Here is a 14,037-nt window from a genome sequence, read left to right on the forward strand (position 1 = left end):
ATGGCATATAGGCTACTTAGCCGCAGCCATCAGGACTTCTTGCATATAGGGCCCAGAATTTGGTGTTACGCCTCTGCATATACTACTGAATAATATAAACAAATTATATAAAACAAAACCCCAGCCTCTTTCATTTTAAAATAGTATGTAAATATTTTGAATGAATATAAATGCCATAGTACGCTCTGATACTACGCTGGGATATGCATTCTGGGATATTTAACGGTCCCAAGTCCACACAAGTCACCTGCGATGCATCCTCGATGGAATGGCCAGTTTAATGGTGTGTTCCAGATGCCTCGTACACCAGCCTTAAAGTTGCACTTGTGACATAATTTCCTGTCTCGTAGCACTTATAGCGTTCCCGTTTGTCTTTGTGATTGTGTCATGTCATTGGCTGGTCATTGTTATTGTTAGCTACATTAGCCTCTTTAGCAAACCAGCTCGAAAACAAACAACGCAACTTTACATTGTATTGCACGCACAGCAAGACCTTGCATTGCAATTTTCTGAAGATGGACTACAACAGCGCTGTTTCGATCCATGCGTTCTTGACGTATTGATTTAAATCAGGTTGTCGCCAACAGTGAGAATCACTTAGGTCGGCCAACAGGAATATTTTAGGCCACTTGAATACCAATTAATATGTGAAAAAAAGAGGCTATGTGTGTGGAATGTGTGTTTAAATAAAAAAAAGTGTACTTAATGAATCATCTCCAATTATTTGACGCTCAGTTAGCTGGTCGGAAGTAAGACAGTAGGCCTACCACCTTTTATTTTAAACATAGATCAAATGCAGGGTAAACTGGGGTAAGATGCCCCCCTTAAGAACGTCAATTTTCGTTTCAAATATAGATAGTATTAAAATCAAAGCTTAGTCAGTATGCTTAAGTTAACACATTTAAAGTTATAGCAATAGACTACAACTACAAGCGCAACTCCCCCACGAGTCAAGTGTTACTTAGCCTACTACTATTGATTTTAAGTACTATTATTTTAAATTGAAACATATCTAGAAAAATACGAATGTATAAATTGTTATCCAGTGTAATTAGTCATTTAGCGGGGGTTGAACACTTCTGCAAGGAACTGTATGTAGTGTACTGTATGTACTGTTACCGGTTCTGTCCCGAATCAAATTCAAAATTTTGCTTCTCACCTTCAAAGCCCTCAAAAACCTTGCTCTGTGACCTTCTGGCCCCTTATACTCCATCCCACTCCCTGAGATCATGTAACCACATCTCCTTTCTTTTTTTCTATATATTTTTATTTTTGTTGTTGTACTTCTTGTTGTGCTGTCTTGCTGTGAGAAAGGCGCGTATATATAATAAACCTATAAAAACGTATAGTTATTTAAAACGAATGTATGAATCTCTGTGCATATGGGTGCGTATACTGTGCGTATATTACTTTAACCAATGGCGACGCAGGAACAGGGTCACCTTCCACGCCCCCGCTTCACGCAGACTCAGTCAAATCCTGCTAGTAGCCTTTCTTCCTCCCTGAGATCAAAAACTCTCACCTTAGAAAGGTAAGATTATTTTACCTTTTCAAACGTAGGCAGCTTTCCAAATGGTCCCGAGAAATCAAACGTCGCAAATATTATTTTTCTGGTGTGTATATTCGCTCTTACTGCCTTGCATTGGCAGTGTTTTGTGCAACCGGCAACACAACAAGCTAGCCAAAAGCTAACCCCATCTGTGACCCAAAAATCCGGCGTTTGGGTCACAAATATCATATATTAATATCTTTATGCCATAATTGTATAACCGTCGTGTGTACATTCAACTTTCAAATATGTGGACAATATAAAAAACCCTATGGACTCGTGAAGTTGTGTTCGTTTCATGTTAAGTCCTACCTAAAGCCATATTGCAAGCCATTGCTGTGACTTCAACTAAGCCTTCCGGCTCACGTTATCCTTCTTATATCCATTAACCTTTGATCAATTATTCTAGAAACATCAGCTTGTTTCAAACGTCTTTGTAGGACGGAAGGGAGAATGTATCGCACTACTACCAAACATCAGCTGCTGTATAATGACTATTTAGGGAGAATTTACAGATATTTACAACTATCCAAAGCCAGACCTGTATATAATTGATCTTCAGCACTCTCAATGAACAATCTCAATGGTACACAATCTAATCCCAAACTAGAATACACTTGACTACCTATTGTTTTTAACTTTATTTTCCCCATTTGCTAAGCTGTGGGATTCAAACTGGATTGTCAAGTACTGTTGTGTTTTGTTTGACCCCAGCTCTCTGGAGCTCACCGCCCAACAGTAAAGCTGTATAAACACCGGGTTGAGGGTTCGGACGGAAGCGGAGCGTCATATGGGGAGTTGCGGAGTGACCTCGCCATGAGTTACAAACCCATCGCTCCCGCGCCGTCCGGATCCAACCACACACCTCCAGGTAAGCCCATATTAGGCATGCAAAGGATTCTACGTTCAAGCCTGTGTTGTCAGCGGTACAAACTGTCTATCCAAAGCTAATGTCTTTGGATGCAAGTCCTTCAATAATGAGCATGGGGTTAGGGCATCTTGCTCAAGGGTGCCTACAGCTGGACTTCTGCAGTTGGACCCAGAACCTCTCAACTGAGAATCAAATGTCCTATATTGTAGACTATCCCACCTAGACTATCCTACTAATGGTTGAGAACATCAGTAGGATAGTAGTGCTTTGAAAATGTGTTCTTGCTCCTCTTCCCAGGTTCCAGTGTGCCCTCTCCGTCGTTGCCATCCTCTTCTAACTTTAGGCCAGCGTTCAGCGACTTCGGCCCCCCATCTATGGGCTTTGTCCAGGTATGTCTCCTTTTAAGGTCCCCCCTTCTATAAGATTTGACCAGGTATGTCTCGTAGCTTTGACCCCCTTTCTATAGGCCTTTTCCAGCTATCTGTTGTTTGTTTCCCCCTTCAATGGGCCTTGTCCAGGTAGGTCTGGTAGTTTGGTCCCCCCCTTCTATGGGCTCTGTCCAGGTAGGTCTGGTAGTTTGGTCCCCCCCTTCTATGGGCTTTGTCCAGGTAGGTCTGGTAGTTTGGTCCCCCCCTTCTATGGGCTCTGTCCAGGTAGGTCTGGTAGTTTGGTCCCCCCTTCTATGGGTTTTATCCAGGTAGGACTGGTAGTTTGATGAGACTCATCACTCACAATATTTTGGGGGAATTGTTAGCATAAAATCCATCGTTGTATGAGTAGAAACTGATCTGCCTTCAGTTCTTATGTTATGTTCAGCACTGATGTTAACTTGATTTGAACGTTTTTACCCTTCTATGGGCTTTATCCAGGTAGGACTGGTAGTTTGGTGCCCCCGTCTATGGGCTTTGTCCTGGTAGTTTGGTCCCCCCCTTCTATGGGCTTTGTCCAGGTAGTTCTGGACTTGGTAGTTTGTGCGTCCTTATTTGGGCTTTCGTATCTGCTGGTAGTTTGGTCTTCAGTTCAGTGCATGTACATTTATGTTAATCGAAAGGACCTACAAGCGCATATTCTCCTGAAAAAAGCTTAGCCTTTTATACCAGACTGACATTATTATTCAGAAGTGGGCAATCTATTGCAAGTTCATTGTTATTCAGAATATAAAGTTTTATGACATTGACCGGAGAATCGGAGCAGCGGGGGCGGTATTGCGTTCGCTTTATCGCACCGTTGTGACGAAAAGAGAGCTGAGCCGCAAGGCAAAGCTCTCGATCTACCGATCGATCTTCGTTCCTATCCTCACCTATGGTCAGGGATGGGTGATGACCGAAAGGACGAGATCACGGATACAAGCGGCTGAGATGAGTTTTCTCAGGAGGGTGGCTGGCTTCTCCCTTAGGGATAGGGTGAGAAGTTCAGCCATCCGGGAGGAACTCGGATTAGAGCCACTGCTCCTCTGCTTAGAAAGGAGTCAGTTGAGGTGGTTCGGGTATCTGGTAAGGATGCCCACTGGACACCTCCCTTGGGAGGTGTTCCAGGCACGACCAGTGGGGAGGAGACCCCAGGGAAGACCCAGGACTAGGTGGAGAGATTATATCTCAACACTGGCCTGGGAACGCCTCGGGATCCCCCCGTCAGAGCTAGTCAATGTGGCCCGGGAAAGGGAAGTCTGGGGCCCCCTGCTTGAGCTGCTGCCCCCGCGACCCGACCCCGGATAAGCGGATGACGATGAGGATGAGGAGGACATTGACAATTTATTGTCCCATAGAACCTCAAGTACTTTTGCAGTTGTTCACGGTGAAAATGTTAGAATGACTAAAACACAACTTTAGAAACAGAAAAATTTGACTAATAACCGTTTATGGTTTTATGTGAATAAAAGACTCATATTGTTGAATCCCAACTCCTGCGCCCTCACAGCCGGTCAAGGTTTCCCAGGGCTCCACCTACAGCGAGCTGCTCTCCGTCATCGAGGAGATGAGCCGGGAGATTCGCCCCACCTACGCAGGAAGCAAGAGTGCCATGGAGAGACTAAAGAGGGGTACTGCTCACTTTAACTATTGTTCATAGAAGAAAAAGGGTTAGATGTTCAGTCCAACAATGGTGAAGCCCCACAGCTTGGGTCAGGGGTTGAGTATTCTCAGAACAAGCAGTCCTGCTCTGCTATAGCAGAACTTCTGGACGGCAGAGAACCCAGGCCAGAAACCAAGAACTGCCTTGTTTGGTGTTTGGTCAGAGTACCACTGTAGGTTGATCCGTCATACATGGAAGACACTCCTACGTTTGACATTTGTTTGACATTTTTAAAGCTGCAGAAGGGAGCAACACTTTTTAAATTAACAACCTAAAAGAATAACCCTTCCCTCACCATGTTTCCACATCATTTAGAAGTGAAATGCCATGGAATTTCTTATAAATTACTCAAATGATAGCTCTCTGGGAGATAAAAGCCTCATTACAGTATCCCCTGGCTTCATGTTAACATAATTAAAAAATCACAATGCTCTTCAGCAGAATTTGTACACTAAAGACATTTTGACAAATTATATAAATTGTGGAATTGTGGAAGTGAGAAACGTTAAGGTTGTAATATTCAGACTGGTAATGTCTTTTTTTTTTTTTTTTCAATCTTGCCTACAGTATTTTAACCAGTGGCCTCAGAGGCCATAATGGCATTTAGTGATGAGTAGGAGCATTGGGTAGCCTACAGTGCAGTCTCCGTAGTAGAAGTGAATGGTCACTTCAGGGGATAGCTAGTTTTGAGTCACCATCCTAGCCAGTGGGCCAATCGTCTTTCTTTAAAACGGACCTCGCTTGTTAAAAACCTAAAAGAACCATATATAAACTGAGCAATAATCTATATCAACTATTTTCCAGGGAGGCGAAGATACTTTCACAGAGAAAAACATGTTGGGGAGGAGTTTAGGTGTGAGTCTGTGAAAAGGGCAGATACAATCAGGCAGACTACAGGAAGCTCTAAATTATTTGAGTCAGTGGCAGATATTTTGTTTACATTCTCCTTTAAAAGATTCTGCAATGTTATGTTTCATACCAATTCCTGGTATGTCCAAAGCGATTAGAGCAATTCCGTCCTGATAGAAAGTTTGTGAGGTTAGTGGTTCCTCCCATAAGGCATGGGATCCATGCTGCGTCAGAGTGATGAAATGTCAACTAACGTGAATGGATAAATAAAATACATTTAATCCATTTCCTTGGCTGCTTGGCGGTCCATGCGGTATTTCCCCCTCCCTGGAAAATCATTGCATTTTATCTCCGATGTACCCACTATATGCTCAGCAAACTGGCATTTACTGAGTATTTTATTGCAAGCATAACCATAATCCCACACCTGAACTGCAGGAGATCATGTGGCCCAGACGCCTTGCATCCCGTCTAGCCCGTTAAACTGTCCCCTCTTCTGCTCCCTACAGGCATCATTCACGCCCGGGCCCTCGTCAGGGAGTGTCTGGCAGAGACCGAGCGGAGTGCACGCACATAACGCTGTGCACATTTCTCCCCCCCCTCCCTCTCCTACCCTCCCCCATCGATGCCTTCGCTAAGGTCTCATCTCCACTTTTTAGTCTCCCATTCTGAGCTCCTATCATTTGCATTTTATAATCTGCATTCCTCCGCACCATGTCTGTCTTCACCGGGTTCATTCAATGTTTGAAGGTTCAACAGATTGGAGATGGATGTTGTGACCAGACTGTGGGGGGGCTTTTTAACTTGTTTTGGGAAAGTGACATTTCCGAGGTCTTTCTGACCTAGAAAGGTTGGAGTTTAATAAAAAATGAGGCCCAACACTTGGCTTGAATCTCTGTGAACAACAATCTCCAACCAAGGGCTGAATTTTCTATCCTGTTTTTTCTGTGCAGAAATAATGTGCACCATCTTGAAAAACCCCAATGACCTTTTGACTCATTTTGTTGAATGCATTTTGTAAGGGCAACATTGTTGGAAGTTCTCACACCCCAAACTCCCTCTTTCCATCTTTCCGTTTGTCAGTTTGTTATGGCAATTTTGTAAATGAGATTTTTGCAGATCCGTATGTATATCTAAATTAAATTCTGATTTGAATCATGGGTCCTGACTTTTTTTTTTTTTTTGTGTTAATAATGGCCATTTAAAGAACAAGTGAACCCAAACCTTTAAACGTGCTACTTATCTGGTGTTATGCTGTTACTAAAATAAGACATTTAGAGAAACCATGAATGAAATCCAATGTTTCTGCCTGTCTCCCCAAAACACTGATCGTTCCACCCTGCTTTGAACAAGGGAGTGCCTTTTCTGAGGACCTACCTACTAAAACAAGTATCACCAAGTTGTAACCATGGGGATAACCTCGAATTCCAGCTGAAACAGTAGGTTCACTTGCTCATTAAAAGGGCACCAACACACAATCATTTTCTAAGCATTGAGTCTGCCTTGTGTATGAAAAGTGCTATATAAAGTGGCCTTGCCTAATATAAAGGAGTATTGCTTCGTATGCGTATTGTGAGACAGCTACCCAATCAGACTAATCAAGACCACTGATGCGAAAGATCAGACTTTTCTTAATTTAAATTTATTTTTTTTGTTTCACAACACGTGTACGAAGCCGTTCTCTTCCATTAGAAAAGAGCAACGCATAATGGTTCCCCTCAAGTCATTTAAAATGGAATGAAGTGTCCTTTTGAGTCAACCTTGTTCCCACATGAAGCTCTGCACTGCTGGTGGAGGAGTCAGAACGACGTGGTTATCACGGAAAAGATGCTTTTCAGTTTCTAGTAATTACTTTTCCCTTGGCTGCACCTGTATGCCTTTAGAACCTATTTTGACAACATAACGCCACCGTCAAACATGAACAGAAATGTATTAGCAATGAGTTCAGATTAACAGTTAAGGGTTAGATTCTCTCTCTGCCAGAGAAAGAAAATGGTGGCAGAAAATGGTGGCAGGGTCAACAGATTAAGAGACAAACATCCCTCCAGCACTAAAATACAAAGAAACAAAAATCAATAATAACATGTATTTGCAAAGAATAACAGTTAAAATATAAAGCACTGTATTAGGAAATGGCGACGATGACGTAAAAATAAGAGATACGTGAGGCAGTGTTGATATGATTGTCATGACAACGTGAAGGGTTTTCCAGGGCAGACGGCACACTTTGTCTCCTGCTTTTGCCGTGTGTGACAATTAGCGTGTTCTTTTCCCGTCTATTTGACCGTGACATTTTGGTCCAAAGGACAAAAATATACAGTCCCATTATTTTTTTTTCCTGCCCTAACGCATGTCAAAGTTATATATATATGCTGTTCCCACAGCGCCTTGACACTAGAGTTATAACAAGTCTTTCCTTACGTACTATGACTATTCAACCTACAAGCTGTTCACACTGCCAGGGTTGTGTATTCAATTGTTCATCGGGTCGTCTTGTGGAATCTGACTGGTGCACAGGACATGTTTTAAGCAGCAGCTGAATACTAATTCTTTGGGTAATGGTCGATAAGTTGAATACTAATTAAGTGATCTAATAAAGGAGGTCTTATCTAATAAATGGGGTGAAACATAAGGGTAATTAACTTATTGCTGACTCTTATCGCAGCATAAGACAGAAGAAAGGAAAAAAATTGAATAACAAAACAAAAGAGGAAAAGTGGGTGCGATGGAAAGAATATCCGCACCAGTGAAGACATGATGTAGAAGAATAATAAATGAACAAGATGGAGGACAGGAACTCCTGCCCTTATCTCAGGCTTTGGGTTAGGGTTGGCTTTGTTCTGCATGTGTGCCGCATACAGTGAGTGCAAGGGTTTATGTGTGTGGGGAGGTGATGGAGGGATGGAGGTGGAAGGGTGTATAGTTCTGTGCATGGGTAAAAACTGAGCGCTCAATGTCCACGGCTTCTCCACATTAAAAGGTCAGTCACAAGCGTGGTCTTGGTTTGGGCTGGTGGTGGAGTCAAGCCTGTGGAGGAACAAGAAGATTGAATTGAAAACCCAAACGACCCAAACCCTACAATCAAGTTATTTTACACAAAGAAAAAGCAAAGCGGTAATAACCAAACAGGCACTAACATGGAACCCACAAGGCAAACGGAGCAGAGGGAGCCCCAAATGGACCAAGACAGACGAGGGTGGCAACAATTCATCAATGGCTTATGTACCAAAAGGAATATAAAGGCTTAACTAACTAAAGAAAGATGACACATAGATGGATAATATTAAGCATGGGCAGTGAGCTAGTGACACACTTGCTTTTTAATGTCTCAGGGGAACCTTATCGGAGCAAAGGATCTCCAGTTTGGGATATGTGTTTCACCCCGAAAATCGGGCTCAAAGAGACGTATCTTAACAAAGCTTGTAGGAGCCAAATTGACGTTTCAATTAGATAAAATAGGGAGTGCCTTTATTTTGTTTCATATGGTACTCACGGTCATTTTCGTGGTATACACGTCGGGTCAAATTGTTATTTTTTGAGCCAAGAGAAATGTGTTGCATTTGTTTAGGGAAAGACACTACCCTTTCAAACACAGAGTTTGAGTTAAGCAGGCTGAGAGTTGAGCCATGGTTTTCTGACTGTCAGCATAGGATAATTGTAAAACACACAATGTCTAAGAATAAACCACATTTTCGAAACAAAACCAATCTGTGATATTACTCAACAAAATACCTGCACCAGGCCAAAACACATTCTCACCCACGGATGGAGTCAATAAAGCTTATCACGGCTTTAAGATCACAACCAGGCATTGAGATGAAAGCCACTTCATAGAAAAATTTGCTTGTTCTATCCCAAGACGAATAACGTATGTTTCAAAACAGACGTACGGGGGAGGTGCTGGCGGTCTGGGTGTTCCCGCTGAAGAGGTCTTTGTATCTGTCCTTCTCCTCCCTCCCCTTGGCACGCATCTTGCCCTCCAGGGTCCGGAGCTCCTTGGCCACCGACGGGCCCAGCGTGGGCTCCAGCTCCAGCACTTTGGCAAAGTCGGCCCGGGCCTCCACCTCGTTCCACACGGCCGAGTGGGCCTTGCCCCGCTTGTAGAATGCCTTCACGTTGTCTGGGAGGGGGAGTGGAGGTCACATGATCAACCTCAACAGGAAGTGTTTTTTGTTGGGGGTTATTTCTTCATATCCTGTGGTGTGTTGATGGTGATGTGATAAGCAAATTGGCTTTGAACTACTGTTTAATTTAGATTGTTAGTATGCATTTGTTTCAAAGCTGTACACAGAATGGGAAGTCTACAGTGACAAACGTACAGCGTCAAGAGACCGATACTATAATATTTTTGTTGAGAATAACAAAAACTAGTTGGACCAAAATATTGTCAAAGATAATTCAGAGAGTTGATTTTGGATGAAAGCGTCTAAATAATGACATAATCCCCTTCCACACATAGTTCCTAGTAAATTACTGGGATAATCTTCCGCTAGTGAATTTCCCTTTTCCATGTAGTTGCTTTCTTTTTTTTTTTACAAATGGCATCGTTCTGCCGCGTGCAGAGCAGACTGCTTACGTGAAAGGGGCTGAAGAAGCCTCACCTTCGTATTTGGCGAGCAGCGAAGTGCAGTGCTCGATGACCTCGTAGTACTGCCCCTGGACCAGCTGACACTGGCAGTAGTTGAGGAGGAGAGGCGTGATCATCATGTCCAGCTTGATCCACACCTCCTCTCCCGGTTGCTCCTGAGAGTCATGAAGCATGGGGGAGGGGACAGAGTAGTGGTTACGGTTGGGGTTCCATCCCCGAGGTACGCAGTCGAAAAACTGTAGGTCATCCTTGAGCAAGATGCCCTAGCCACCTACCCGCTCTTTAATGACATGTACCTAAGGTCAGAACAAGTCTCTTTAGGTCAAAGTGCCTGCTAATGACGAAATGGTAAATAGTGGCACATCGCATTCTAGGGAAAGTCAAAAAGTTTAAGTCAACTACATAAACTACAATTAGCAACAAAAAAAAAACAGCAGCATGATCAAAATAAAATAAAATGGATATAATTTGGATTAATAAGGCCAGACCCATCATCGAATCATAGATCATATATTTTTGTAATATTGGGCTCCATGATGCCTAATTTCTTGTGACTTCTGCATGATTTGAACTGAAAATAATAAATTGTCTTATCAGGATCCCCGCAGCTGTCTATAGGTGAGGCTCAGCACCTCCAATATGTGACCGACCACCTCTACATACATTTAACCATTAAAAATATGACAATAACATGTGCGTCAGCCCATCTCAGGGCTCTAATACATTTTAAGGCCTAAGATTCATACAATTTTTTAAGGACCTGTGGAAACCCAGTACAATATAGACATTAATTAATATTAAGCATCTATGAAAGGCCCGGGAAAGGGAAGTCTGGGGCCCCCTGCTTGAGCTGCTGCCCCCGCGACCCGACCCCGGATAAGCGGATGACGATGAGATGAGATGAGATCTATGAAAGCAAACAGTGGCCAGTTTCTCTTTAAAGAAGGAACTCAGTTCTGCCTTATTATGATCAGAGGTAAATACCATGCCTTATTAGGCATGGTATTTACCTCTGATCATGACAAAACCCCCGTTGTACAAGACAAAGTTGAAGCATTCAACTGATGAAAAATGTGAAACACATGTGATTGAAGCATTTTAGCATAGTCCTAAATAACAGATGTTGCAGAACGAAAAATGAAATACCAGCGAGTACCTACAAGGGGAATCATTTCATTAGTCGAAATGCTGCCAAACTAATAATAATTTTTCCTGAGATTGTGTCTCCTTCTAGACTAACTACTTCAAAGAGAAGACAATTGGATGGTGCTACTTCCATTACACAAATGGGTTATCAAACAAACCATGAGGCTATTATTGAAAGCAAAACATAACACAGCAAATTGCACCCAAATTGGACTGAGTAAATTCCCCACGCCCACAAAAAAGACTGTATAACTTAGACTTTTCCTGCGAGAAGCCAAGCAATGTTGCGGTATCAAACACAACATCCTCCCAATTTATTGTCCCGCTTCCCGACGCAACGATTCAACTATGAAAGAAGACGTCGACTTAATGTATTTCTATTGAAGATTTGAAACGTTGAAGACTCAAGGCCACCCCTAATACTTTTAAACCATAAAGGTATGCTACTACTAACAGCGACAACATCTACCAACTACATGGAAGTGAAATATAAACTCAGAAATAAGGTGTAAAACAAATCAATGATGAGTAAATCACTTCGACAAATTCAGTCTGCATAGAAAAGACCTGATCTCCTTGGCTCATTTTGCTCTCCTTTACACAACAACACCTGTCGCTGGACGCACTCTCCTCACCTTCATCTGTAGGTTTTTAAGGCAGGCGATGCTGTTGTAGTACTTCTCCGAGGCCTCCTTGATGCGGCCCTCCTTGAACAGGGAGTTCCCCTCCTCGTGGATCCGAGGAACCGCGTCCAGCTTCTCCTTGTCCGACATGGCCCACACGTCCAGCATGAAGGAGCCCGGAGGAAGCACCTGCACACGCAAGCGTTATTATTTTTTTATGTGCCATGCCATGACCATGTCTTGCTCATTGTCATTTTTTACAATGGAGGCAAAGTTCAGCCATGTACCAAGAATAAAGCACTAATGAATACAAAACAAAAGTAGTGAAGCTAAGAAAAATATAAAAGATGGGTAGGTAAGTATAAGTAAAATGATTAAAAGAGTGACCAAATGTATGATTAACTAATTGTAAGTGTCAATCATATGAAATGTACACAGAAACATTCACAGACATATGTGATGAATTAGATTATAATGAAAACCGCTATGCATCATGGTATATAGTCTGGGAATAAGTGTGCATCAGTGTTGCACTTCTTTTACAGTGTATTATGGGTACTAAGTAGGGGTGTGCATCTCTCCTTCATAGGATGATCCGATACACTAAAAATGGCTAACCCTAACCCTAAATAGTGCCCCATATAGGGCTAAAGCAGACCAATTCAAAACACAGCCTATGCAAGATTGACCTGACAGGTGGCCTACCTCCAGCAGTTCTATGGTGAAGACGAGGGGCTGGGGGCTGGCCTGCAGGGCGTCCAGGTCCTGGTAACCCAGGGAGTGGTGCGAGTGGATCTGGGCAATGCCACAGCAGTGTCTCTGGCCTTCCAGGGGGTCCTTCCCCGCACTGATGTTCCTCAGAGACTGGGACACCAGGTGGTACAGCGCTGTGTGCTGTAATGGGACCCAGATACAGATGTTATTCTGCTATCCCTCTCCTCTGGCCTGGTCTTAACATGCATTTAATGAGTTATGAGTATGATTAGAATTAACTACTATGCTATTTTTATACAATCCATTTTATATGTGTCTATATGAAACAGACAACCATAATAACAATGGTCATACACTTATGTCGTTTCATGCAGTCCTACCACTATATGTTTTCACTGCATAAACATTTTTCGATTCAATGCATACATTTTTTGAGGTTGACCAATAAAAATACATTTTTTATGTTAGATAAAATTTTTACATTGCAATACTCTCCATTTAAATGAACAGTAAACCCTGAAGTGAGAAAAACACATTGCAGACACAAGAGAGAGCTCTAAATCAAAGCGTTATTTCCCAGAGTAGCTGCTTCCCCCACCTGGGTGCTGCAGGTGAAGTCGGCGACCTCCCCTTTCCTCATAGTGATGACGACCCTCTCCCACACAGCCAGTTTAAACTTCTTGCCCAGGATTAACTCCATCGGTTTGCTCTGCCCTCCCATCGTCCTGGAGTCGTCCAGGACCGTGCCATCGCAAAGGCTGGTGCGGTAGTGAAACACCACCTGGTTGAGGAATAAAACACATTAACGCCATTTGCACTTTCAAATACAACCCACACTTTTAGACGCGTGCACACACACATCTTGATATAACACTCACGTTGCGATAAAACTCCCTTTTCGATACAACACACACTTTTCGATACAATGCAACTTTTAGATAAAACGCACAGATATAACATACAATAGATGACTATGCGAACCTGATTCCACAGTTTAATTATAATAGTAGTTTGCTTACTTTTGATTTAACAGTTATCCATGGAGGAAAAAAATATGCTGGACAAATTTCTTAGGAAGCCATATTGGCTGTCACATATTCTAACCAATCACAGTTACTGTAACCCAATTTACAGCCCTTACCAACCAATCAACGCCTGGGAAAACACGCACTATTGGCCCGCCTCCGCCTCACTAGAAGGGATACGGTTTAGCTTGAACAAACTAATCAAACGTACCATAAAGCATCACAAAATCAGGACACTTGGGAACCTAATCATCGGTCAGCAAAGTTGTACTTATTTTAATATCAAAGTTGTATAAATAACGGCAACTAGTTCACATATAGTTCAGGCTAAATAACCTTAGCATTGACGTTAGCCACATAGCAAAAATCAACACATAATGTAGCCATTTTACGTATTGTACGCACATAAACCGTTTGTCCCCACGACTGTCTCTACCTTAGTTCCATCGGGAAATGTTGATAGCTCGCCTCTTCCCGGACTGGTGAGTTTCTTTTGTATCCCTTCTTCGTTTAGCTGGCTTGCCACCTCCTCCATCCTTCTTGGAAATTCAAGTCAATCGCTTGATAGGGGCGTGACGTTACGTCTCGTCATAGCCTGGGGG

General features: G+C 42.7%; 2 protein-coding genes across 2 annotated transcripts; one reads left to right on the forward strand and one right to left on the reverse strand.

Moving 5' to 3' along the window:
- Positions 1 to 1,418: 1,418 nt before the first annotated feature.
- On the forward strand, positions 1,419 to 6,499 carry cdk2ap2 (cyclin dependent kinase 2 associated protein 2; the record flags this gene model as incomplete). The annotated part of the gene is given in 6 exon segments (XM_084465096.1): positions 1,419 to 1,506; positions 1,509 to 1,531; positions 2,264 to 2,420; positions 2,718 to 2,809; positions 4,338 to 4,458; positions 5,849 to 6,499. Coding segments are annotated over 6 exon segments (549 nt in total). The 3' UTR covers positions 5,917 to 6,499.
- Positions 6,500 to 7,250: 751 nt separating this feature from the next.
- Positions 7,251 to 14,015, reverse strand: aip (aryl hydrocarbon receptor interacting protein). The gene is made up of 7 exons (XM_084465590.1): positions 13,872 to 14,015; positions 13,009 to 13,191; positions 12,402 to 12,590; positions 11,709 to 11,885; positions 9,941 to 10,082; positions 9,230 to 9,459; positions 7,251 to 8,366 (listed from the first exon to the last, which is right to left on the reverse strand). The coding sequence occupies exons 1-7, from the start codon at positions 13,968 to 13,970 to the stop codon at positions 8,361 to 8,363; spliced, it is 1,026 nt and encodes a 341-aa protein (XP_084321716.1). The 5' UTR covers positions 13,971 to 14,015; the 3' UTR covers positions 7,251 to 8,360.
- Between the last annotated feature and the right edge of the window lie 22 nt (positions 14,016 to 14,037).

Source organism: Micromesistius poutassou (assembly GCF_964030765.1).
Source record: "Micromesistius poutassou genome assembly, chromosome: 3".
Lineage (NCBI taxonomy): Eukaryota > Metazoa > Chordata > Actinopteri > Gadiformes > Gadidae > Micromesistius > Micromesistius poutassou.